The sequence below is a fragment of the Myotis nattereri genome (genome assembly GCF_964212035.1).
Source record: "Myotis nattereri genome assembly, chromosome: 16".
Lineage (NCBI taxonomy): Eukaryota > Metazoa > Chordata > Mammalia > Chiroptera > Vespertilionidae > Myotis > Myotis nattereri.
Genome location: NC_138091.1, coordinates 56,611,330 through 56,635,038, shown reverse-complemented (window position 1 = coordinate 56,635,038; position 23,709 = coordinate 56,611,330). Strand labels below are relative to the sequence as shown.

Below are 23,709 nucleotides of genomic sequence, written 5' to 3'. Positions count from 1 at the left end.
CGGCACCTCCTGGTTCACTGTTGTCATGCTGGGGTGCTGGCTTCCCAGCAAGGCCCCGGCCTGAGCCCATGTCTGTTAGTTTCGAGTAAAGGTTCTTTGCAAGTTAAATGCTCTTGTGATTCCCTCAAGGGCCCTCCTTTCAGTGAGAGGAAACAATGTGCTCTCACTCGGCTCGCTTTCTCCCTCCTACCCCAGCTGGCAGACCACACAGGGACCAGCGCCGTCCACTCTGTCCCTTGCCAGAGGCCAGTGGAGGGGAAGGAACTGAGTGTGGCGAGGGGCACTCCGCCCTGCTCTGCTCAGCAACAGGCCGCTGGTGTGTGAACCGCCCACAGCTGATGACAGAGCGGCCCAAGTACAACTTGAAAGAAGCGAAAATAAGCAATCAGGAGAATTAAAGGCTTAACCAGGAAGTCAGGGACCAGTTCTGCCACTGACTCATGGCCTTGGATTCCCAGCCACAGCGCCCAGGCCTCCACTGGCCCCAAGAGCGTCCCCACACACAGTTTCAGAGCTGGCGGGCCTGGAGGATCCTGCCATTCAAGACCCCCCTCACTGAGCAGAGGGTCTTGGACCCTGACCTACAGAATGCACAAAGCCCAAGAGGACTGACTGCCCAAGGCCAGAGGGTCAGCAGGGCGGAGCACGAATGTGTAGGTGACAGGCCATGAGCGTTTGGTAATGACAAGCCTGCCACTGCGTTTAACCAAGTGACCACCACCCACTTCTGAATCTCTCCTGGTCCCTGGAAAGATGGGCCGTAGACAGCCAGGGCAGATGAGTGTGGGCAGCATCTTCGGATCAGAGCCTGTCACGGCCACACTGCCTGCAGCCAAGCCCCAGCCACTGCCTGACCTCCACCCACCCCAGGACCTCGCCCTCAGGCTTGGCCACGCCTGGCAGGGGTCCCACTGGGAGGGGGCAGAGCTTGGCCTCCTCCTCCCTCCGTCCAGAAAAGAGCAAGCCACCCCTTTTAACTCCCCCTTTCGCACCTACGGCCCTTAGGAGCGCGTGTCCCCCTCCAGCCCCACTCCAGTCCCTGAATCAGCTCTGAATGAGCTCTGGAACCCACTTCAGGGCCTACACTGAGCTCTTCACAGCACCCAAACTAGAGCAGTTTCCTCGCCCTGAAAGAAGTCTCGCTGCTGCGCAAGAAATCAAAGCCTCTGTGTTTTCTCACGTGGTGTGATGTTGGGTCCACTTCTCAGGACCCTACCACAGGCTCGCTTCCCACAGAGCTGGTGACCTGGCGCTCAGCCTCTGCCACCCCCGGCTCTCAGAGGACACGCGTGGGGCTTCCCGCGGCTCCCCCGGAGGCTGAGGGAGTAGCCTCCACACAAACACGTCCATGCTGGGCAGCCTTTCTCCAGAGAGGACAGAAGCATGAAAACAGGTACAAAGAAGCCATGGCCACCTCACCACGGGCACAGGAAAAACATCCACAGGGCACACCCAGCCAGCCAGGCAGTCCTGGGGCCATGTCACCCGGAGAAACGCTCATGCACTCTCACGGCAAACCTGAAATTCAGGTACACGCTCCTTAGCCCCACCTAGCAGGCCCGTCCGTCACACCAGCCTCCTGCCCTCGATGCCACAGTGGGCATGCTGCTCGCAAAACAGAGTGCAACAAAGCTGGGAAATGTGGAATTCCACTTAGTAGGTTTCTTCCAGGAAGCAAAATTTCTCAATAAAAGTTTCATAAAAAGATTTTCTATTGAAATAGCATAAATGTTATCAAAGTGTCTAAAACAACAGAATAAATTATGTGGACAGACATTACTTCCTGAGCACACTGTGTATAACTAACACACACACAACTATGTCACTATGTCCGTTACTGTCACAATCTTAGTTTTGACCCAAACTATGAATTTCACCTCTTAAAGTAACAGATAAAACCATATGACACAGGCCTCACATGGCTCCCACACATGCATGGACAGTACAAATTCTAAACACTGATTACTTGGACATGCTTTCTGCTTTTTCATTCAACTGTGAATTCTTTCATAAAGAATCTCAATTTAATTAAAGAGTACCAAATACCGAAAAGTAAAAGAACTTGATAGCCTTTGAAAACCCACCTAATGTATGTGTGTATACCCACATACTCCTGCCCCCAAAAATGTGCACACATTAAAATAAAGAATTAAAAAAAATTACTAGAAATGGCAATACAAAGATATTATCAAGAGAACAAAAAAATCAACCCAGCCAAAACCGGTTTGGCTCAGTGGATAGAGCGTCGGCCTGCGGGCTGAAAGGTCCCAGGTTCGATTCCGGTCAAGGGCATGTACCTGGGTTGCGGGCACATCCCCAGTAGATGTGCAGGAGGCAGCTAATTGGTGTTTCTCTCTCATTGATGTTTCTAACTCTCTATCTCTCTCCCTTCCTCTCTGTAAAAAATCAATAAAATATATTTAAAAAAAAAAATCAGCCCACACAATGGGAGAAATTATTTGCAAATCACTTATCTAATAAGGATCTAGAATCCAGAATATACAAATCAACAACAAAAGGCACACAACCTAATTTTAAAATGGGCAAAGGACTTGAACAGACATTTCTCCAAAGACACGTACACATGGCCAGGCCAACAAGCCCGTGGAAACATGCTCAACATTATTAATCGCTCGGGAAATGCAAATCAAAGCCATATGAGATCCCCTCTAGTTTAGGTGCAATCAAGAAAATGAAAATAACAGGTGCCGCTGAGGACGTGGAGACTGGAGCCCGGCACTGCACACTGCTGCTGGGTGTGGGGTGTGGGTGTGGGGTTGGGGTGTGGCGTGTGAGATGGTGCGGCTGCTGGGAAAGCACGGTGGCTCTTCCACACATACACAGTCCCCATGAGATGGAGCATTCCACGCGGGACACAGGCCCAGAGAGATGAAAACAAGCGTTCCAACAAAACGCTGCTGCATATTCAGAGCAGCTCTACTCAGTGGCCAAATGTGGAAACAACCCAAGTGTCCATCACCTGTGAACAGGGGAAAGTGGCCTCTCCATACAGTGGACAGTGCTGTTCAGTCATAAAGGAATGAAGTTCTGACACGATGCTCAGGGAAGAAGCCGACACAGAAAGGCCACGTCACATGACCGCCTGACAGGAAAGGTCCCGGAGAAGTAACCCATAAACACAGGGTGCAGGCGGCTGTCGGGCTGGGAGGGGCAATGGGCTGACCGGGTTCTTCTTCGGTGATGACAACGTCTTGGAACTAGACGAAGTGATAGTTGTGCTACACTGTGAATGTACGAAATGCTACTGAGCTGTTCACTGTAAAATGGCTAGCGTTCGTTTTATGATGTGAATTTGACCTCAAAACAACCAAGTAAGAAATGACTTAAGAGCAAACACCTTTGCCTCCCCCTCCTGATAATTCCATCCTGAAGCCATCAGTCTGGCAGGGAAGGGCAGCACCACAGCAGGGACAGTGTCGGACACGCAGGGGACGGGCACCGGCAGGGGGTTGCCTAGCCTGGGAGCCCAGACCCTGAGCGGGCGAGGGCAGCCCCTTGATCTGTGAGAAATAAACGTGGCTGATCAAACCCCACCCCTCGCTGTCTTCTGTGGGTTGCCTGGTTGTTACGGTTTTCACTGATGTCGTCTGCAACCTGGGGCGGGGGTCTCATTTGTTAGCTGTCCTTGTTCCACTGAACTAAGTGGTTTCTGCACCAATGGCGACCGAGCCCAGCGCCCAGCCATCGCTGGTGAAGGGCACCTTTTCACAGGCACCCAGTGGAGAGAGGACAGAGCCACAGGACACCGACAGGGACACCTCACCATGAGGGGGACAGGAGGCGAGGGCAAGGAAACTGGGAACCCTCAAAACTTGGCCCCGGTGCCAACCCTGAATCACTTTCCCAGCTGAAGACAAAGCTCGGTTTCAAGTTTCACTTGAGAAGCAAAAGCCGCAGCCCAATCGCACAGGAAGGGCAGAGGGGGGGAGGGTCCCGCAAGAACCTCTCCCCTGCTCTGCTGTGTCCCCAAGGCCCAGTCTCCCAGGGCAAGAGGAATCCACTTCCCTGCCCCTTGCCCCACAGGCTCCTTGGGGACAGGCATCGGAGGGAGGAGCCGGGGCTGTGTGCCAGGCACAGAGCTGCCCGCAGGCCACACACCCTGAACCGCTGCTCCCCCACTCCCCCTCTTATGGTCCGGAGGGGTGGTTCCAGGTGAGGACACAGCCCACAGGAGGCCTGGGAGGAGAGGGGCGGCAGATCCCCTCCTGGCCCCCTCCCTGAATTAAAGCAGCTCCAGTTCCACAAAAAGTGAAATTGTGGCATCACTGGAATAAGAAGCAAGTGACAACGTGGGCAGTGAGTTATTCGACTGCTGGATGAGGTAACGATCCACTGATAGTCTGAGGGCTTTTGAAGTGAGAAACCAAAGGCATCACCTGAGACAGACAGCTCAGCGCCAGCCCCGCCTCCTGGCACGCACAGCGGCGGCGGGGCTGGCCGGCTCATGCGCCCCTGGTCCAAGAAGGGGGGTCCGGCCCAGCTGGTAGGCTCTGAGTGCAGGGGGGCAGGGCCTGGAGTCCTCCTCCAGGCTGACAGGCCTGGCCTCAGTCCACAGAAAAAGCGCCTTGAAAGCGAGACACCAGCCAGGAGCCGGAGCTCAGGCCACAGGGCGACCCTGCTCATCACGGAGACCTGGGCAGAAAGGGGGGCTGCGGAAACAACGGGCGTCCCACAGAGAACACGGACGAGGAAGGACAGTGCCACCAAGTGTGCCTGTCAGCCCAGGGCCATCTCAGGACCAGGGCTCCGGGAGCCCAGACACAACCCAGTCAGGAACCCCGTCACGGAGGAGCACACGGGGCTGAGGCACAGGGCACAGCGCTGGGGTCCCCTTCCACTCGGCCCTCTCAGCAAGAACTCGGTGAGCAGTGTGTGAGCATGTATCTGTGCGCACACGCACACACACACACGCATACACACACGCGCACACGCATACACACGCACGCACGCACACACACACACATAAGCTGCCATAAGACACTTGAAGCTGCCCTGCCCTCCAGGAGCCTGGAATCTGCTGAAAGGGACCCCACGGCGATGCCACCCTGTGCTCCTAGGGCAGCAGCCATCCAGCCTGCGCCCCACCCCACTGGCCTGAGCTCCTCACATCTCACAGGATCCCCGAGGGCACAGCTCACATCGGGGGAGGCCTGAGACAGCCTCAGCCCAGGAACCACCCCTGAGGCTGGGCCACGGGTGCAGAACCTTAGGAGGGTGTTAGTTCGAGAACTGAACACATGTGGTCTTGGCAGCTGGTTAGGACTCTCCAACAAGTAAAGTTAGAGACACTGAAAGGATGCCTCTGAACTTCTGTAGTTTTCCTCTCCTTTCTCCTTTCCTCGTGAGGCAGCGCCAGAAGGAAAGCAAACCATTAAGATAAGAACCATCTCATTTCCTCGTAAGTGACCCGTTTCCTACAAAGGTGTCTGCTCTGACACATGCCATCCCCCCACCAGCACGGGGAAACCCACGAGCGGATGCCCAGCACATCTCCCTCCGACAGGACGGCTGAGGCCGCCAGGTAACCCAGCCAGGTAACCACCAAGTCACAAGGGAGCAAACGGTGGACCCCAGACTTGAGTCAAGCAGCTGGCACTGAGCAAGATAAGCTGGAAGATAAGCTGCCCAACACGGTGGAGCAGAGTCGCCGAGCCCTCTCCAGGACTCACCTTAGAAGCAGGACGGGCTTTCGGCCCACACACAAGGGGGACAGGTGTCACGTCACAGCAAAGACCTGATGCTGCGGCACCGACCCCCTGCAGGCTGTGCCGCTGGGACACCCATCCCTCTCACACCCAGATCCATCCAGGCCCAACAGGCAGAAGCTCAACTGAAATCCTGACCACGTCAGTCCCCTGGTGCAGCTCGCCGCTGTCAGCACCGCGCAGGGCAGCACTTCCTGCTGGGCAACCCTCGCGCTGCCTGGGGATCCTGCTCGGCCCTCGGACGGGGTGACTCCCCCAGGGCTGCCCGACTCTGCAAACAGGCTCCCAGCAGCCAGCATTCGCAGGCTGGACGGCTAAGGGAGGCAGCGTGCTCAGCACAGCCCCACTCCATAAATGCTCAGGAAGCAGACGCGCACAGCACTCACTGTCGAGTCCAATGTCAGGGAGGTGGCCACTCACTGTCGAATTCTGACCACTTGTCTGTACGCTTGAAATGTTTCATATTAAAATGTTGGGGGGAAAGAATCAGGAATCAGAATGGCACCAAACTTTCAACAGCAGTGCTGCCGGCGAGATGCCCCAAGAACATTTTCAAACCTGCAGGTGAAGGACTCCAGGCCTGGGATTCTCTACCCAGCCGAACAAACTACCAACCAGGCAGCAGGGAGAGCAAAGACACTTTCTGTCAATCCTTCTCCAAACCTTGCCTCTCTTGCACTCTTTCTCAGGAGCCCACAACAGGATGACCAAAATAAAGGGTCAGTCCACAGAGACCATGTGGGATCCAGGAAGCGGGGATTTCGATGCAGAAAAGAGGTGGAGAAAATCTAGGGGGTTGAGGAAGGCAGGTGAGAAGGAGTGAAACTCATTTCCATAAAGGGAAGTCAACAGATAACACCCAAAACTGGAAGCAGCAACGGGGGGGTGGAGGGAATGGAAGGAGCCATGGAGAAATGTTCTTTGGAATCCAGGAGGTAAATACCAAAGTACTCAGCCAAGAGAGAGTCCAGGTGGTGCCCTGGGTAGAGAGATTGGGAGGGGACAGCCTCCCGCTGAGAGGTGGGCCGGCACCCTCTCCTCACCTGGGCAGGTGAAGTACGCCCTAGCCCCATGGTCAGCAAACTGCGGCTCGCGAGCCACGTGCGGCTCTTTGGCCCCGTGAGTGTGGCTCTTCCACAAAATACCGACCTCTGCGCATGGGCCACGAAGTTTCAATCGCACTGTACGTGCGCGCCCGCACGTGGTATTTTGTGGAAGAGCCACACTCAAGGGGCCAAAGAGCCGCATGTGGCTCGCGAGCCGCAGTTTGCCGACCACGGGCCTAGCCTTCCTGAGGACTGGACGCTTGGCCTTTGCTCTCCCAGAGTCCTGAGCCAAGGAAGACTGACCACCTCCTGGAGCGGCCTCGGGAGGGAGACGGCCTGGGGAGGGAGGACCCAGCCGCCCTCTCCAGGACACCAGGCAGGTGAGTGGAGCCATCCTGGGTCCCCCGTCCAGTGCACCTGCAGCTTGACACCACCCACGGCCTCAACACCCACAGAGCACAGGGCTGGCAGGGCGGAGGCCAGCCCAGACTCTCGACCCACATCACCCAGACATGACGCAACAGCGGGTAAGGCACCAAGCTTCAGGTGGCTTCTTCCCCCGGAGCGGCAAGGGGAGCAGCAGGGATCCGCTGCTTCCTGTGACAAGACTTTCCTCTTTCAAGTACACGATGTCTAATATGGACAAAAGTAACTACAGATATTTTTAAAGAATTCAACCCAATGGTAAAGCCTTAAGTAAAATCTTAAGCCTTAAATTTTTAAAGAAATAAACGAACAAAAAAAACCAACACAGTATGTGCCTGGGAAGCCCGACCCTGTGTCAGGAACACCACACGTGGCCGGGTCTGACCCAGCTCACAGTCTCCTCTCCCATCCCCAAACTGACATCACATTCCAGCCACACTAACAGTGGGACACAGCCACGGACTAAAGAGCAAGCAGTTTAAGTGGGGAGGGGGGTAAAAGGGCTCAAAAATTGTCTTAGTTATTATTTTTTTAAGAACGAAAAGGGTAGAGAGGGTGTGCGATTCCCACGGCAGCTGCAGTCCCGCCCTGCAGTGAGCTAGGCCAGCGACCGGTCCCGGGCAAGCGCCAGCAGGTCCCCGCGGGGAGGCAAACGCTGAGCCTGTCTCCCTCCCTCGCGGCTCTCGAGGAGGACGAGGGAGGACAAAGACGGCCAGGCACAGGGTAAAGGGCGAAAGGCAGCAGCTGTCTCCTTCAGACCCAGGGAGAAGACACCAGAGTGTCGACCTCCACCGGGGGGACGTGGTTCAGACCAAATGCCGGTGTTTGCCTGCTGCTCCCTCCATGCGCTGGAGCTGCCGGAGGAAGGGCTCACATGCTTCTTCATTACAACATCACCTATTTATGGGCGTCTGACCTGTGCCCTATTCCTCTCTATTCTAACCAGGAACACATCGGACCCTGTGGTCCTGATGCCTGGCCAGCACTCCACGGCGCTACGCTGGCACTCACGAGGGAAGCAGGCAGCTTCTGGGAGGCACAGAGTGGTGCTCGGCTTGGCCCATGGGTGACGCTGCTCTGAGGCAGCTCGGTGGGTGCAAACACGTGGGAGCAAACACATGAATCGTAGCTGCGGGCAGGAGGAATATCAGGTGCATCTCCAGGCCCTGAGGGCGCAACTCCTCCACTTAAACCCCTCCCACTGGGGCGGCCGCTCAGAGTCTGAGAGCAGCCGGCGGAGACAGTCCTGCTCCTGGGCACTGTCCGCCTCCCGCCGCGCCTCCCGCTCCCTGCGCTGCCTGCCTCCGGTGAGTCCCTATTATTTCTTCTCAAATTCACCTTTTCTTTCAAAACTACTCTCGGCTGGATCTTAAACTACCTGCTCGGCAAGTCCCTGGCTGCCCTGCTGTCTTCCGAGATTACTTAGCAGGTGCACCACTCAAAGCTGACCATGACCACAGACCTTTTCACAGGGCGACGCTGCATTCCTGGCCTGGGAACCAGCTGACCTGGGAGTTAAGTCCCTCGTTTCTACCATAAAACCCACAGTCCAAAACAGAACTCAAATTTCTATTACTGCTTATATGTTTCCTCGCCTTAAAAATAAACTATAAGTTTCAACATAAAAGATCATATATATATACATAAATGTGATTATACTGCTGCTGATTTTATAGTTTCTTTAATTTTAAAACCTTTTAAAATGTTAAAGTTTAAAATAAGTGCTGTTTTAACATAAGGTTAAAAAAAAACCTTAACCCAAGAGGATCCCTCTGTGTCAGAAGGAAATATGTGTTGCTTCTCTTATAAAGGTTTGCATAAATCTGTATATTAGAACAATTACTGACCAAATTACTGGCCAAGTGTGAGACGAGACCTCGTTTGAGCACAGTCTGTCTGCATTTCTACCCTAATTTCTATTTGCATGACCAGAGTCTTCCCTGGCTTTGAACTGGTTTGGTTTTGTTTCCGTGCGGGCAGGCACCATGGGCTCCTGGGCTCTGGTGACAGCCTCCAGCAGAGCGTTAAAGCTGTGCCGTCTCTGTGCAGAGTGGTCAGGGACGCGGGGCCTCGGCTGAAACCAGGGGCCCCTGGCTGTTCCCTGGACCTATTCTCCCAAACCCCTCGCGGGAAGCGCCTTTCCCCCGGGTCACGGTGGTCCTGAAGGTTACCCTGCATTGTAAAGAACCAAAAGTCTGGGAAGGGAGTGGCGGTTAATCACTGGAAAAGCTCCATTGGAGTAAAACTCACAAATCTTGTTCTTGCAACACCCTAGTGGGTAGGCGACAATGGCGTGTCCCTGAGTTATGCAATAACGCCACCTCACAATATCGTAATTATAGCATGCCCTTCAGAACGTTCCACCTGACGAGGCCTCTGCCAGACTCCGGACACACTGAGGCAAGGTTTCAGTGCACAGGTTCACGGCATGATGGGATGGCTGCCCAGCCCGGCACAGCAATGTCCCATAAAGTTAAGCTATAATTACCTCTATTTTGTCCTATCAAAGTTTTTTTTTTTTTTAAATCTTCTCCTCTCATCTATTTTTCAGAGTTCAAATTCCTCAGAAACTTTTTAAACTTGCCAACCACTCACTATTCTCCTAACCACCGTCTCGGCTGCCACAGTAACTGCCCATACTTGGGAAGCCAGCAGAGACAGTGAGAGGCAGTGCCCTGCTTCACAGCAGGCAAACAGCCCTGTGGCCAACTGAGACCACATGTAAGCAGTTCTGCCCGGACGCCTGGGGAGAGCGCACGCCCTGGGGAGAGCGAGGCAGGGGGAGAAGGGAGGCAGCGAGATGCTGCTCCCAGCTTTTCCCACAGGCAAAAAAGCCAATCAGCTTAGCAAAAGCAGATGTTTAAAATGCTTGAAAAGTCACAAAAAGGACACTTTTAAATGAAGCAGAGAAACCTCTGTGAGGGCTCCAGCCCCTGTGCCTGTCTTCAAGTCACTGCCTCCCACTGACCTCTGCCTGCGGCGTGGACCCTGGGGTACAGCTGCTTAGTCTGAGAGGACAGGATGGTGGGGGCCCCGAGCGGAGCCGCTCAGGCAGAGCAGGTGCCACCTGCCAGCTCCCTCCGAGCCGGCAGAGACAGCCCAGTGGGAGGGCAGGAGGGTGAAAACACAGTCGCAGAAACCTTGCAACAGGCAGACGTCTGAATTTGAAAGATGCTAACACGGAAAGCCAAGCCACAGGGTCCTGCTCTATTAGTGTCTCGCTAGGCAGCTCTCCAGAGAAGTGTTAACTGAGAAACATGCGTCCCAAGAAAAGGAGAGGGAAGCAGCTCTCACATCCCCCAGAGAAATCTTCCTCTGAACGCAACCCACTTCCTACAAACAGTTAAAGCGCTGGACTGGCCTGTTGTGGCAACAATGCCCTTTCTGGGAACACCTGACACCAGCAGTTTCAGTTCCAGTTCTGTCATCCTGTAAACCGTCCCTGGGCAGGAGAGCTCACGGACATCCATCATTCCATAGGCTGCCCCTCGAAAGCCCACAACAGCCTCACTTTTACCCCCCTGGTTCCTCTGGCATGACTGCACTTTTATAGCCGAGTGAACTGCGCCTGTCTCCTGGGCGCCTGAAGCCGCTGTGCTTCTTGTTGTCATTAGCGACTGTGCCACCCTGAGGCCAGTTCACCCAGAGTGGCACAATCGCCACCGCTGCACCTGTGACGCCAGTGCCGGCTGTCCTTTCAGCAACGAAACCCGAGGACCCTCACCTCCCACAACACGGCACCACGGGTCGTCCCCTGCAGCCTGTGTACTGTACTTTTGTGCCAACCGACCAGACAACAAGCAGTCTAGTCAACATTTGAGTGAAAAAAGTACATATTAACATAAAACAATCATTTCCGAAAGTATTCTTTTGGGTAATACTATAACGTACATATAACTTGCCTCCTATAAATCTTTGAGAAACCTTAACCAACGTGGGTCTATTTATATTTCGCCTAAAAGTATTAGCAATGTTAGATGAGACTGCTTCTAAACCTGACATCATTTTCTTAAATCCGGAGGGAACTTGCCGCTCAGTTGCGCTCACGTGTTTTAATGCTGGAGGGGGTGGATCCGAGTCCACTCTCGGTATCGCCGGGATTCAGGGCTCGCACCTGATAAACGTTTTGCAACTGTCATCATTGGGATGGTGCTGCAGCTAGTGATGAAATCACCGGTGTTCAGGTCTCTGCCATAACACATCCTATACAACCCTGGGAAGCTGACTTGCAGAGATTCTCACGCCTCCAGAACCAGAGAGCATAATGAGGCGTGCCACCACAGGCCCCGCTGACTTACTTATCTGGCTGGCCCGGCACTGGCTGGAGTCACTTGATGACGGGCGGCAAGGAAATTGTGCTTTTATCACCCGGAGAGTTTCTGCCCCCCAAGGTATGGACTGATCTCGTAAAGAATTATTTCACGTCTCTGCTAACTAAGCGGGGACATTAGAAAGACGCAGAGCCAGGATTACGAGTGTCATCTGCTCGGCTTTGACACGGCCGTGCAACTCCTGGCCGCACGCGCTGGAGAAGAGGAGGGGGATGAATGTCTCGGGGGGAGGACCCCGGGACCCCTCTCCGCGTTGTGGGGCAGCCAGAAGTCTCCTTTCACATCCAATATGCGTCCCTCAGTCCCGTCTGGAGAAACTCGGAAGGCTTAGGCTTCAGCAAAGCCTCATTCTACTCCAACCGCCTCCGTAAACACACACGTATTTGAAAGAACTGGGTGATAAAATAGCTCCACGGAGGCAGGTTGTGGGTGGGAGAGTGGTTCTTTGTATTTTTAAGAAATAAGGATACATGAGCAGAGAAACCAGTTTGCTGAGAATAAAATCAGACGGCGTTCTTAGAATTTAAGGTATCCAGTGAAAATTAAAGCTCCACCCTCCCACCTCCACCCCTCCTCCCGAAAGGGGCCCATTACCTCATCTCCCGAGTGTGGGACCCAAGCAGCTACCTTGTGCTGTGAAAGCAAGTCTCTTAGGTTCCCACACAAAGGCTGCTTTCGTGTCAGTGCGACCCCCACCCCCACCCCCACCCCCGTGTGGAGAGGTGACTGTGTGTGAAATCCGGCCACTCTTGTTCAGGCCTTAAATCAAAGCTGCAGCTGAAAAGTTCTGTTAAATCATTTCCTTTGAACCTTGCATTTAAGTGCTTGAAAATATACAGAAGCTAGAGACCTTTTCCTTTTCCCATTTTTATGCAAATGGCAGTGCTCACACCTCAGGGCGCCTTCCCCACCCACATGTTTCTCTGGGACACAGTCACTCCAGGGCTGGTCCTCCCAGATCCATGGCTCAGTTTGGCAGGAGGCAGGCTGAGAGCCCAGAGTGTGTGTGTGTGTGTGCGTGTGCGGAGCCTCTGAAGGAAACTGGGCTGAGACTGGCAGTGCAGCCTGGGGGTGGGGGGTGGGGGGACCCTAAGGGAAAGTAACCTGAAGGCCAGACACCCAGCAGCCCAAGCTGGGACCCAAGGCCCTGGGAGGGACAGCCCTGCCAGCCACTTGCCAGACCTGAGTGGGTGTGGCCCAGGGCCCGCTTCCTAAAGGTTAAAAGCTGAATGGCTCTTACCATGATCCAACCGTCTCTAAAACAGGCACCATCACTGCCTTCCCCGTGGCCAGAAGGGCTGCAAGGCTCTGGTCCTGCCATTTGGAGGCCAGGCCAGGAAAGAGAGGCAGGCACCCCTGCCACACTCTTGGCCTCGCAGAGGCATGTGTTTGCTGGCCAGGCAGGGGCGGGGCGCTGCATGGACCTACCCCACACCCCTCACCAGGTGGGCAGTGGAAATAGGCAGTGACCAGAACCAGACGTTGGGTCACTCACAGGCTCCCTTGACAGCACCTCAAACCACGTGAGTGTGTGGAGCCCACGTCTGTCTGTACTAGAGACGACGTAACTGTCTGTGACATTAGTAGCTTTAGGGTGGGATCCAATTTGCAAAAGTATGTTTAATGCCTGCACGTAGACTACAACCTGCTTAAACAGGGCAGCCCCGGCGAGCAGTGTTTCCTGAACGTCATAATTACATGCTCCCCGTTCTAAGGGAGCACACGCACAGCGCCAGGGCCCCGGCAGTCACGTTCAGCAGTCAGACCGCGCTGTGATGTGACTCAGACCAGAAACTCTGTGGGCGTGGTCGGGGCGGGTCCCAGCAGGCACTCAGCCCCTCAGTCCACAACCTTTCTGGCATCTGAGGCCTCAGGTCACAGAAACAAGGTTCCCAAAACTCAAAGAATGACAGGTATTCTCAGAACTGACACCAAACACTCCACACACCACACTCCTCAGGTCAGATCTGAGAAAACAGAAATCATGGTTCTGAGCGGGCAGCTCACCCTGCCCCGCACCCACGGGGTGGCTCCATCTTACATCGCCTGCATCTCCAGGTGCCTTGGGTCAACCCCCCAGCGATCACTGTAAGGACAGGGCTGCCCCACTGGCCCTCCAGCCAGCGTCCTGTCACTAAGGCTCTGCTCCTCCTTTGCAGCTCCCAGTGCCCCCGTGAGCGCAGCTTTCCTGGGCAGACCCGCAGCGCGTGGAGCTGGCTTCAAGTACGAGCGGTGGGAAGGAAAGCAAGAGCACGTCTTTAAAACCACCACGTGCGAATCCAACAGGAGTCAGCTGTGAGCCGACCCCTGGAAACGGGAGCCTGATCCGGAAGAGGAAAATGAGCCTTCTCAAAGAGCGGAAGCCCAAAAAGCCGCATTATATCCCCCGGCCTCCGGGAAAGCCCTTCAAGTACAAGTGTTTCCAATGCCCCTTCACCTGCAATGAGAAGTCCCATCTCTTCAACCACATGAAGTACGGGCTCTGCAAGAACTCCATCACTTTAGTCTCGGAGCAAGACCGTGCCCCCAGGTGCCCCAAGTCTAACCCTCTAGACCCTAAGCCCACGCATCAGCCGGACCCCACAGTGAAGCCCACCGCCTCCAAGTCTGTCACACACAGCCTCCCCCACTTGGACACCAAGCTCCCACTCGGCCTGGCCAAGGATGATGCCAAGGAGAATCTGGAACTGCAGCTGCGGGGGCCCCACAAGGGCCCTGGACAGAAGCCTGCTCTCCACAAGGAGGCCGAGCACTGGGGTCCAGCCCCAGAAGCCACGGCGGGCACCCCGCCTGCTCTGGAAGGCGCCGGGCGGCCGTCGGCCTTTGTTCCTGTCGGAGAGCACAGGCTCAAAGGCCCAGAACACGCCGAGGCTCCCGAGGCCCTGGCACTGCCCAGCGCCACCGCCAAGGCCACCACGTTCCACACCAAGTCTGCTTTCCACGCCCCTGCCTACCCCTGGAAAGCTGGCTCGCCTTTCCTCCCGCCTGAGTTTTCACATAAAATCCCACCCACAAAGGGGTTTGGGGCCCTTTCCCCTTACATGCACCCCACAATTCCCGAGTACTCGCCCCACTTTTACACGGAGCATGGACTGGCCACCATCTACTCCCCTTACCGACCGGCCGGGAGCTCACCCGAGTGTGACACCCCCCTGCTGTCAGTCTACGGGGCCCAAGACCAAAGACACTTCCTGTCTCACCCGGGGCCGATGCCCAAGCACTTGCACCCGTCCCCCTTGACGTACGACCACTACCGGTTTTTCCAGCAGTACCACCCCAATCTGCCAATTCCTTATGGACTCTACAGACCGGAGTCTGCCTTCTCCTCCTACGGCCTCAGACTCCCGCCGGTCCCTGGTATTGCACAGGATCAGCGCTCTCACCTGCTGGAAGAAGCTGCCCTGGTCTACCCAGCCTCAAGTCCATCCAAGTCAAACCCTTCTCACTCCCACAAAAAACAGACCGAGTTTGAGAAAGAGAGTCCGACTGCCGAGGCTGAAGACCCTTCCAAAGACAGGCAGAGGGACACAGAAGGGACCAAGATGAGCCCACGTGCAGGCAGCGCGGCCACTGGCTCCCCGGGAAGGCCAAGTCCTACCAACTTCACACAGACAAGCCAGCCCTGCACTGGGCTGGGCGACCTCTCGGACAAGCCCACGGCGAACGCCCTGGGAAGGCTCCAGCAACCAGAACGGAGCCTCACAGCCTTCAAGCCCATCCAGAAAAGCACCAGGCACCCACACTCCCAGGCTCCAGAGAACAGAGACGACCCCCCACAAAGGTAAGGACGTCTCCTCTTCAGAACCCCCACAGCGTGTCTCTGGCTGTGCTCCGTTAGCAAGCTTAGACTCCCTCTAAAAGCATCACACAGCCCTAGCCGGTGTGGCGCCGTGGATAGAGCATCGGCCTGCGGACTAAAGGGTCCCGGGTGATCCCTGGTTTGATTCTGGTCAAGGGCACATGCCCGGGTTGCGGGCTTGATCCCCAGTAGGGGGCGTGCAGGAGGCAGCCAATCAATGATTCTCTTTCATCACTGAAGTTTCTATCTCCCTCTTCCTTCCTCTCTGAAATCAATAAAAGTGTATTTTAAAAAATAAATAAATAAAAATAAAATGAAAGCTTCACACGGCAGCTCTTCTACATGACGTCCCTGCTAAGCCTTCTCTTCTCTTTGCCTCTTCCAGCCTCGATGCCATGGATATCGACACTCCGGCCCGGGCAGGCAGCACCTCGCGCAGCGTGGAGGCCCTGCCGCCCAGCCCAGAGGACGGCTCCAGGATAGCCCCGCTGAACCTCTCTAAGAAACCGGAGGCCAGACCAGCAGCAGCTCACGGCCCCCTGTACACAGACTTCCCAGAGCTGCAGGACGTGCCTCTCAACCTCTCGGTGAAGGACCCCTGCAATGCCCTGACCCTGCGGCCTTCCCCCCACAGCCCAGCGCCCGAGGTGGAACCTGCCACTGCTACTGATCAGAAGACTGGGCCGGAAGGTTCTGGAGATGGGCCAGGACATACAGAGACGAACCAAAACAGCCTTGGCTCTGATGAAGTTCCAATGACCAGCCCCACGGGGAAGGCCCAGGACACACGGGCCGTGGACAGCAGCGACGAGCAGAAGCAGACGGCAGCCGTGGCCCTCTGCCAACTGGCAGCCTACAGCCCGGGCACCGTCCGGGTGGGCGATGGGGAGCCTATGGCCCAGGAGTCCACCTGCCAACAAGACACGCCAGCTCTCAGTGCCACGGCGAGCCAGGAGCCTCAGAGTGACCTCAGACCCAAAGGGCAGAAGAGGACAAGCCCACGGGATTCGGGGAAGTCCCAGCAGGGAGCTAAGAAGACAAAGCTGAGCGACACGGCCAGAGTGTTCACTCTCCGGAAAAGGACTCGGGTGTCCTAGTGCTGGCTCACGGCAAGAAGAGCTGGCACAGCACACACCTCTGAAGCAGGTTGCAGGGCAGCACATCCGCCATGGCCCTGCATTTTTTATCTGGTCCATTTTTACAGCAGTTTTTTCTTCTCAAAAAACAAAATACACATAAAGAGAAAAAGAAAAAAAACACACAAAGAGCTACGATTCAGCTCGCTTTTTGTAAATATTAAGCATGAATATAAGGTGCTTCCGCTTGGGACTGTAAAAATATTTGAATGACTCATACTCTAAGACTGATGAGTTGGACACTGGCTTTTATTTTTATAATAAAATGAATGAAATAGATTGGACTAAAAGGTAACTTTCAGGTATAAGCCATGTCATAGGAAATCTTTTCTTATAAATACAATTCTTACACTAGAACAAATGGTCTCAACTGTATCATTAAATCTACTGTGTTGTGAAGTAACAATGACTGGAAATGCCAGGAGCAGCATTTTCAGCACCAGCATTAAAGTGCTGAGGACATTGTGACTTGTTGTGAGTAAATAATACACAAACATCAAGAGGCTACTTATAGAAATAATTTATTTCCAGGAGGGAAAATGTATTACTGGTGGAGCTATTATCAATATAGTCCATTCCATATAATGTTACAGTGAACTTTCTGATTCATGCAGCCTCACTTTCCACTTCCTAAAATGATGTATATATTGCCAATTTTCCAATAAACTCATAAACTTTAAGGGTACACAAAATGAAGACAAATGTGGACTCTGTGTTATATTTTAGAGTATTCTGCCATAATAAACTCAGTGAAAAAAGAGACTAGAGCTGAGGCAACAATTAAAACAGAATGAGAATGAGTGTGAGTGTGTGTGTGTGCACCTGTGAGCGTGAGAGTGCACATGCAGCCCAGTGGGCACCAAGCGCAGGCATGACCCACCTGGCTCCTCTGAGCCTTCCCCCAGGGCCCTGGGCCTCGGGGCGCTGCAGGAGGGCGAGTTTCCAGAGCCTGGCTTCCTAAAGGGCTGCTGAGAGGGCCGGCGGGCCTTCGAGCTCCTCCTCCCCAGCCTCTTCACAGCAGCCCTTTGTTTCTCCCACATGTACCCCACCTGGGATGTCAACAAAGGCCCTGGAGAGGCATGTGGTGCTGAGGTGGATTCACTCCAGGGACTTGGGAGGAAGTCCTCAACCAGGCTGGTGGTCACCAAAATGCAGGTCCAGTGACGTCAGAGGACAAACTGCTAAAGCAAGAAAGCCATTCCCAACCACCTGTGTATGTAACAAGGCTTCTCAGCACAGAGCTAAAAAATAAAATTTTTTAAATAAAAATAAAATGTATGTAAAACTTTGCCTCATCCTAAGAGATAGCCTGAACTACCCTGGCCGGGTGGCTCAGTTGGTTGGAGCAATCGTCCCATGCACCAGAAGGCTGTGTGGGTTCCATCCCCAGTTGGGGTGCATGCAGAGGGCAACTGATTAATGTTTCTCTCTCACATCAATGTTTCTCTCTCTTCCCCTTCCTCTCTCTCTAAAATCGCTAAAAACATATCCTCAGGTGAGGATTAAATTAAATTAAATTCCTCAGCAGGGAGAAGCAGCAATTAGGAAAGAGAAAGGCCCTTATAAGAAGGAAGGTGAGCGAGATCTAGCACATTCTCTCCTACAAACACTGCCCATCAGTGAGGGCACAGGCCTGGTTGTGGGCTCACACAGGCCATGCTGGGGAGATGGGGAGAGACGAGGCACCCGCGTCTACAATAGTCTCGACGATTCAAAGCAAACGTACAGCAGGTACTCACCATCCGGGAGTCGGGGAGGGAGCAGCAGGCCCCTTCTGCCCAGTTCTGCCAGTGCCAGACATCCACCATGCCAGGCGTTGTCCGTCTCCTGGAAACTGAGAGCACACAGAATCGTGAGACCACAGCGCTTTCCGCCAGGCCCCGTGTGCAGAAGTCCACACCTGATGCCCAGAAGCCTCACCAAAGCCCACCTGGGAGTCTAAAACATCAGCAGATACAGGAAATACAATACTCCAATTTCACGGGAGAGCCCTCGGCTGCTGCCCTGGGAACCACAGCTACAAAATCAGAGTTCATAGAAATGACAAAATAAAGGCAAAGTAGTACTTAAGTTTAAATTCAGGAGGACAAGAGAAGCTACACTAAGACTGCTGGACTGGAGAAAGACCCACACACCTGACCAGAGATGTGTCTTTTGGGAGAAAAAATGTTCAATGCGTGGAGGAGGGGCTTCAGGAGGGAGGCTGTGAGTCTAGCGGCAAAGGGGAGGGAGGAAAGGGGGGAGTTCCATACAAATGAGCTTTAACTGACCAGAGGGAAGGAGCAGATAAAAGAGCTAGAGGCAGACAGCCATCCCTGGAGAAGGGGCCAGAGGAAAAGCTCCCAAATCCCGTCTCAGAGCTCCGTCCTCTCTCAACAGCAAGACACTCCACCGTGGCCACAACAACGGCCACCCCCTCAGTGGCCACCCGGGGACACCTCTGCACCCAGCAGGGTCCCAGCACCATCAGCACGCCCATCACCATGCCACCAGAACAGAACTCCAGGAAGATGCCCTCAAACAAGCCAGCAGAACTGCCAGAAAAGACAGGGGAGTCTTGTTCCTCGTCCAGGGCCCCCCAGGCCCGACAAGAAGTGTACGTTTCTTCGGGAAGTGAGATGTCTCCACGAGAAGACACCGACCACACGTGCACCATTATTCTGAAAAAGATGACCCACATCGGACATCCTGTTCCCTGCACTCCTGACATTGTCACCAAGCAGGCTCCAGGCGAAGTCAAGAAGAAACCGCTGAGGAGGAGCATGGGCTCTGAGGGACGCTCGAGGAGCGGCCTCGGTGACTCACACACACACCTGAGCACCCAGAAGTGCTGACGGTGTCCTTTCCATACTCAGCGGCAATCCTAGGAGAAAAGCCACCAGCTAATGAGGGCAGGAGTGCAACCACTGGCCTAGCAAACAGCACCCGTTCTCCAAACACCTGCTTCTGAAACCAGGAATGACACTTAAGCATAAACCCCCGGGAGTAACTGCTCACTACGCCTGTCTCCAATGCATGCGCACACACCTGGGCGCACCTTGCTGCCTGGGCTCTGCCCTGCCTGACCTGCAGGCCCCAGGCTCACACCCGTGTCCAGGGCAGGCCATCTGCCACCAGACTTCCTGCAAGGCTGGGACAGGTGCAACACAACCACAACCACGTGTGACTGTTGACATTGAAATCCGGCAAAATTAAAAACTTACAATTCAGACCTCAGTGATACCAGCCTCTTTTTATAAGTCGCAATAGTCACAGGTGGCTCGTGGCTGCCCTAGAGGCAGATCCAGAACATTCCATCATCACGAATGCTCCCTGGACAGTGCAGACCACAGGTTCTCTCTAAGAATACCTATGTATGTATGTTTAAGACTGACTTTTTTCCTTAAGGTTTACGAAATGTAACAAAACCTAAGCTGATAAAATATATCAGAAATACCGTGAGTTCTCAAATTCACTTCAAACAGGAAAAAAAAAACACGTAACTCTGGGGCTCTGACAAGAAGCTCAATTAAAGAAAATGCAAAAGGTTGGAGAGAAAAGCCACCACTTCCCGCCAGAAGTGCATCTCCCTCTCCCCTCCCCACGTCCGCCCGGCACGTACCTGAAACAGTCCAGCACCGACCCCACCACGTCATCCGCCAGCTCCTGGGGAAGCCTGCCAGCCACCCTGCCAATTCTGGAAGAGAAGGGCCAGGCGTTCATCAGCACCGCCAGCCCATGGTGGGGGCACATGCCAGGCCAGGAGCCATCCAGCCACATCCCCCTTCCAGAGAAGGGGAAGCAGAGGCTGACCCAAAGCCAGAGGCACACACTGCACTCCACAGTCATCTGCCCCACAGGACTCCACGAGGCTGCCACAAACACACCTCTGTGCGCCTCTAAGGTCGGATGCAAAGGGTGGGCACGCAGCACCCAGCACCTACAGACCCTCCCGCCTGGCGGTAGGCCCCACTTCCACAGTGGGCGCCAACCATAGGCTCCCGTCAGGCTACCTGATGTGGGACCAGCATCCCTGCATAGGCCCTGCCAGGCCAGGTCCTGGCCAAGCTCCCCAGGAAGGCCCCTCGCTGCCAGCCCATCCCAGTCCAACCGGACGTGACTTTGGACTCAGAGGTTGCCCTGTGCCCCCTGCAGCCTGAGTGCTCACGTATCTGGATGATCAGCACAGAAGCCCAGGGGAACCCCTCCCCCCCAGCATCCTCACTCCATTTTATGTTTCTCCACAACAGAGGGCTCATGGACATCTTCACCTCTACTGTGTACTTGGTACCCCCAGTGCCCTCACCCCATGGTAGACTCTGCCTTGTGGGAGGCCTGGCCCTGCTGGGCGGCGCCTTCTGTGTCAGCATAACAGAAGATGCCGGCCAGCCCCATCCTGTGGACCCCGGATTAAATGGGGCCTCGAGTGTCTGTGGGGGGTGGGGAACACTGGCGGGTGGGACAGGCACACTGGCATATACTAATTCTGCCCATTCTAGACACACAAAAAACAAGGAAATAAAGGAGCCTCAAGTCAACCTCAGTGATTATCTTTAAAATGAGGACATAAAACAACAAATGTAAATTAGAAAAACCCCAGTTCCCAGACTCCACAGGAAGTGCTGAATTGGGTGAGGGGTCTCGTTCACAAGCCGCCAGCCCCTACACCCAGCGCTCAGCGAGGTGGAGTCACCTACCCTTTGGCCGCAGACCACCGCACGACCGTGTCCTTGTCCTTCAGCCCGACCAGCAGCTGCTCTACAGGAGACAGGAAGGACGGGTCGTGAGCACCTGAGTCACTGCCTCACCTCCCAGCCTCAGCGCCCAGCCCTCACTCCACTGGGAGAGCACCATGGAGGGAGCTGTGCTAATTCTAACGACAAGAAAAGCGCATTTCCTTCTCTGTTCTAACCATTGTGCCTCAGAAGCACATTCACCTGAGCAGCCCAGGCACAAAGCACCAGGAAAGCCAGAGTCAACAGTGACCTGAGCCAGTGAGCAAGGCCCCCAGAAACACACAGGAGCCGTACGGGGACAGGGTCTTGAGGATGGGCCCGACTTTAGGAAAAGCCATGCAAAGGCCGGACGGAAGGAAGTTGGGATGGTGTCAGAGCCCTCACGGGAAGGGCCTTGCAAGCCCAGTGGGCGGAGACCTTGACGGAGGGCCCCAGGGAAGGCCTGCCATGGAGGAGGAACAGGAGCCTGTGCTGGCGGACAAGTTCTCTGTGATGGGCAGTCTGGGACCTTGGGGGTGCGATCGGGGAGGAGGTGAGACACTGTCCTTCAGCACAGGGAGCCTGGAGCAGTGAGAGCCAGAGACTGGCCAGGAGTCGGCAGAGGCTGGCCCTGCGTGTGGGGCCTGACCATGAGGCAGGGGTGGGGAAGCAGGCTCTGGTGATGACTCTGCCGCTGTGTTCAGCAGGAACTGCCACCTGGGGTGAGAGTGGGGCCGGTGGAGAGCTCTGTGAGGTGGGAGTGGGCGGCTGGGGCCAAGGAAGTTGAGCTCGGAGCTCCAGGTGAGGCCTGGGAGTCTGAGGTACACTGGGAGTGAGGTGGAAATGAAGGCAATAGTGGGAGAATCTCAGGGTCCAGGACCCCAATAGCCACGGGTATGGATGTTCTCATGGGGATGGGGCTGGACTGCAGGCCACATGCTCAATGGACACAAAGAAGGTCATGTGACAATGGCACAAATGGGCAAGTGGGGGTGCAGCCAACAGACTGACCCAAGAGCCTCCACCAAAGCGCTGCAGGGAGCAAGTGGGGCCAGAGCCTCGTCTCCCACCCACCCAGACAGCCGCCCGGCTGCAGGCCACACACCTATGACACTCTCCACCTCCTCGGGGACATCATAGCCTTCCTCGCTGTCAGGAGTCTCGACATGCGTCCGGGCCTCCCTCCGGCTCTGGGTGCTGGCCTGCAGGTTAGCCGCCAAGGAGCGGCAGCCACGCTGGTACCTGCAGGGACCACACTTGACCTTAGGCCCACTGTCATAGCTCAGAGCCTAGCAAACCATCTTGACAATGGAAACTGACAACTGAGTGTCACTTGGGATCTGCACCGAGACCACCAGGAGGGGATGACTAACCGAAGCCACAGAGTCAGACCCAACCTCCCAAAGACTCAGTCCTCAGTGCCGGCTGTCACGTCTGCAGGTGGGAAGGCAGCCGGGCGGCCTTGGAACCGCCCGCAGGCCTCATCCTCACTCACAGGGGCAGCACCTGGCCACACATCCCCCCTCCCAGCCCCACATCACCTGGCGCTCCAGCCAGTCCACTGCCCTCACCCACAGACACTGTCCTTCAGCACAGGGAGCCTGTCGATTCTGTCTGCCACCCACCAGCCTCCTCCCCAACCAGCAGAGGCCACTGGCACCATCTCCCGCGAGCACAGGCTGGTTCAGCTGTATGATTCTGCCCAGCTCTTGACTCGCTTGCTGCCTCAGTTTCCCCACCTATAAAATGCCCCACACAGAGGGCTGCAACAATGACGGATGAGAGGATGTGCACCAGGCACTCAGACCAGGGCCTTTCCTCCTGGAAGGTGGCAAGCACACAGGACCTGCCTCAAGGGTGGCTGGGAGAGGCCTGGAGCATTAAGAGTGCCCAAGTCAAGTTACAGAATGAATGTTGGGGACTGCAGCCTTAGGTCAACTCCAGAACCCAGGACTCGAACACCAGCTCTGACACTCAACTGTGGCCTTGAATAAGTCTCTTTCTGGATCTCGGTTCCCAACTTAGCAGGCAGCTCTCTGGGTGGCCCACCTCCAGTCACACAATCCCCTCCCTGGGGTCCCCCGGACCCATGACTGGCTTTTGTGGGGACATGGCTCTGAGATGAGCCATGAAGAGGCCCTGGCCTGTGTCCCGGTGACCCTCCCGATCTAATAGCTGCCTTGACGCCCCTGGGAGAAAACTGGGGGAGGAGCGCGCCTGCCCTAGCGTGGAGATGGCAGCAGCCCATCTACATCTTCAAGAAGTCTTGCGAGAGCCCCAGATAAGGTGGCTCAGCAAAGCTACACCCAGACTCCTGACCTGCAGAAACGGTGATATTAAAAAGGCAATGTTTAAGCTGCTCAGTCTTAGGTTCTCTGTTATTCAGCTGTGATACTGTAATTTATAATAAATATACAGGGTGGGAAAAAGTAGGTTTACAGCTGTGAAACAGCTGTCTTTTGTTAACTTTTGTTTTTTTTTGTGTGTTTTTTTTGTTTTTGTTTTTTTAATATATTTTATTGATTTTTTACAGAGAGGAAGGGAGAGGGAT

At 54.9% G+C, this 23,709-nt stretch overlaps 2 protein-coding genes across 3 annotated transcripts in view; one reads left to right on the top strand and one right to left on the bottom strand.

The window, feature by feature from the left end:
* Nucleotides 1-23,709, bottom strand: part of TBCD (tubulin folding cofactor D) — a 102,580-nt gene that overhangs the window by 52,105 nt on the left and 26,766 nt on the right. For both annotated transcript variants that reach the window (XM_081109946.1, XM_081109947.1), the window contains exons 10-13: nt 22,264-22,400; nt 21,141-21,201; nt 20,066-20,140; nt 18,204-18,298 (exon numbers count right to left, since the gene is read on the bottom strand). In XM_081109946.1, coding sequence (XP_080966072.1) covers nt 18,204-18,298; nt 20,066-20,140; nt 21,141-21,201; nt 22,264-22,400 — 368 coding nt within the window. The remainder of the gene's footprint in view (nt 1-18,203; nt 18,299-20,065; nt 20,141-21,140; nt 21,202-22,263; nt 22,401-23,709) is intronic.
* On the top strand, nt 13,869-16,547 carry ZNF750 (zinc finger protein 750; the record flags this gene model as incomplete). The annotated part of the gene is made up of 2 exons (XM_081109948.1): nt 13,869-15,310; nt 15,714-16,547. 2 exons carry the CDS (start codon nt 13,869-13,871, stop codon nt 16,423-16,425), a joined length of 2,154 nt encoding a protein of 717 aa, XP_080966074.1. The 3' UTR covers nt 16,426-16,547.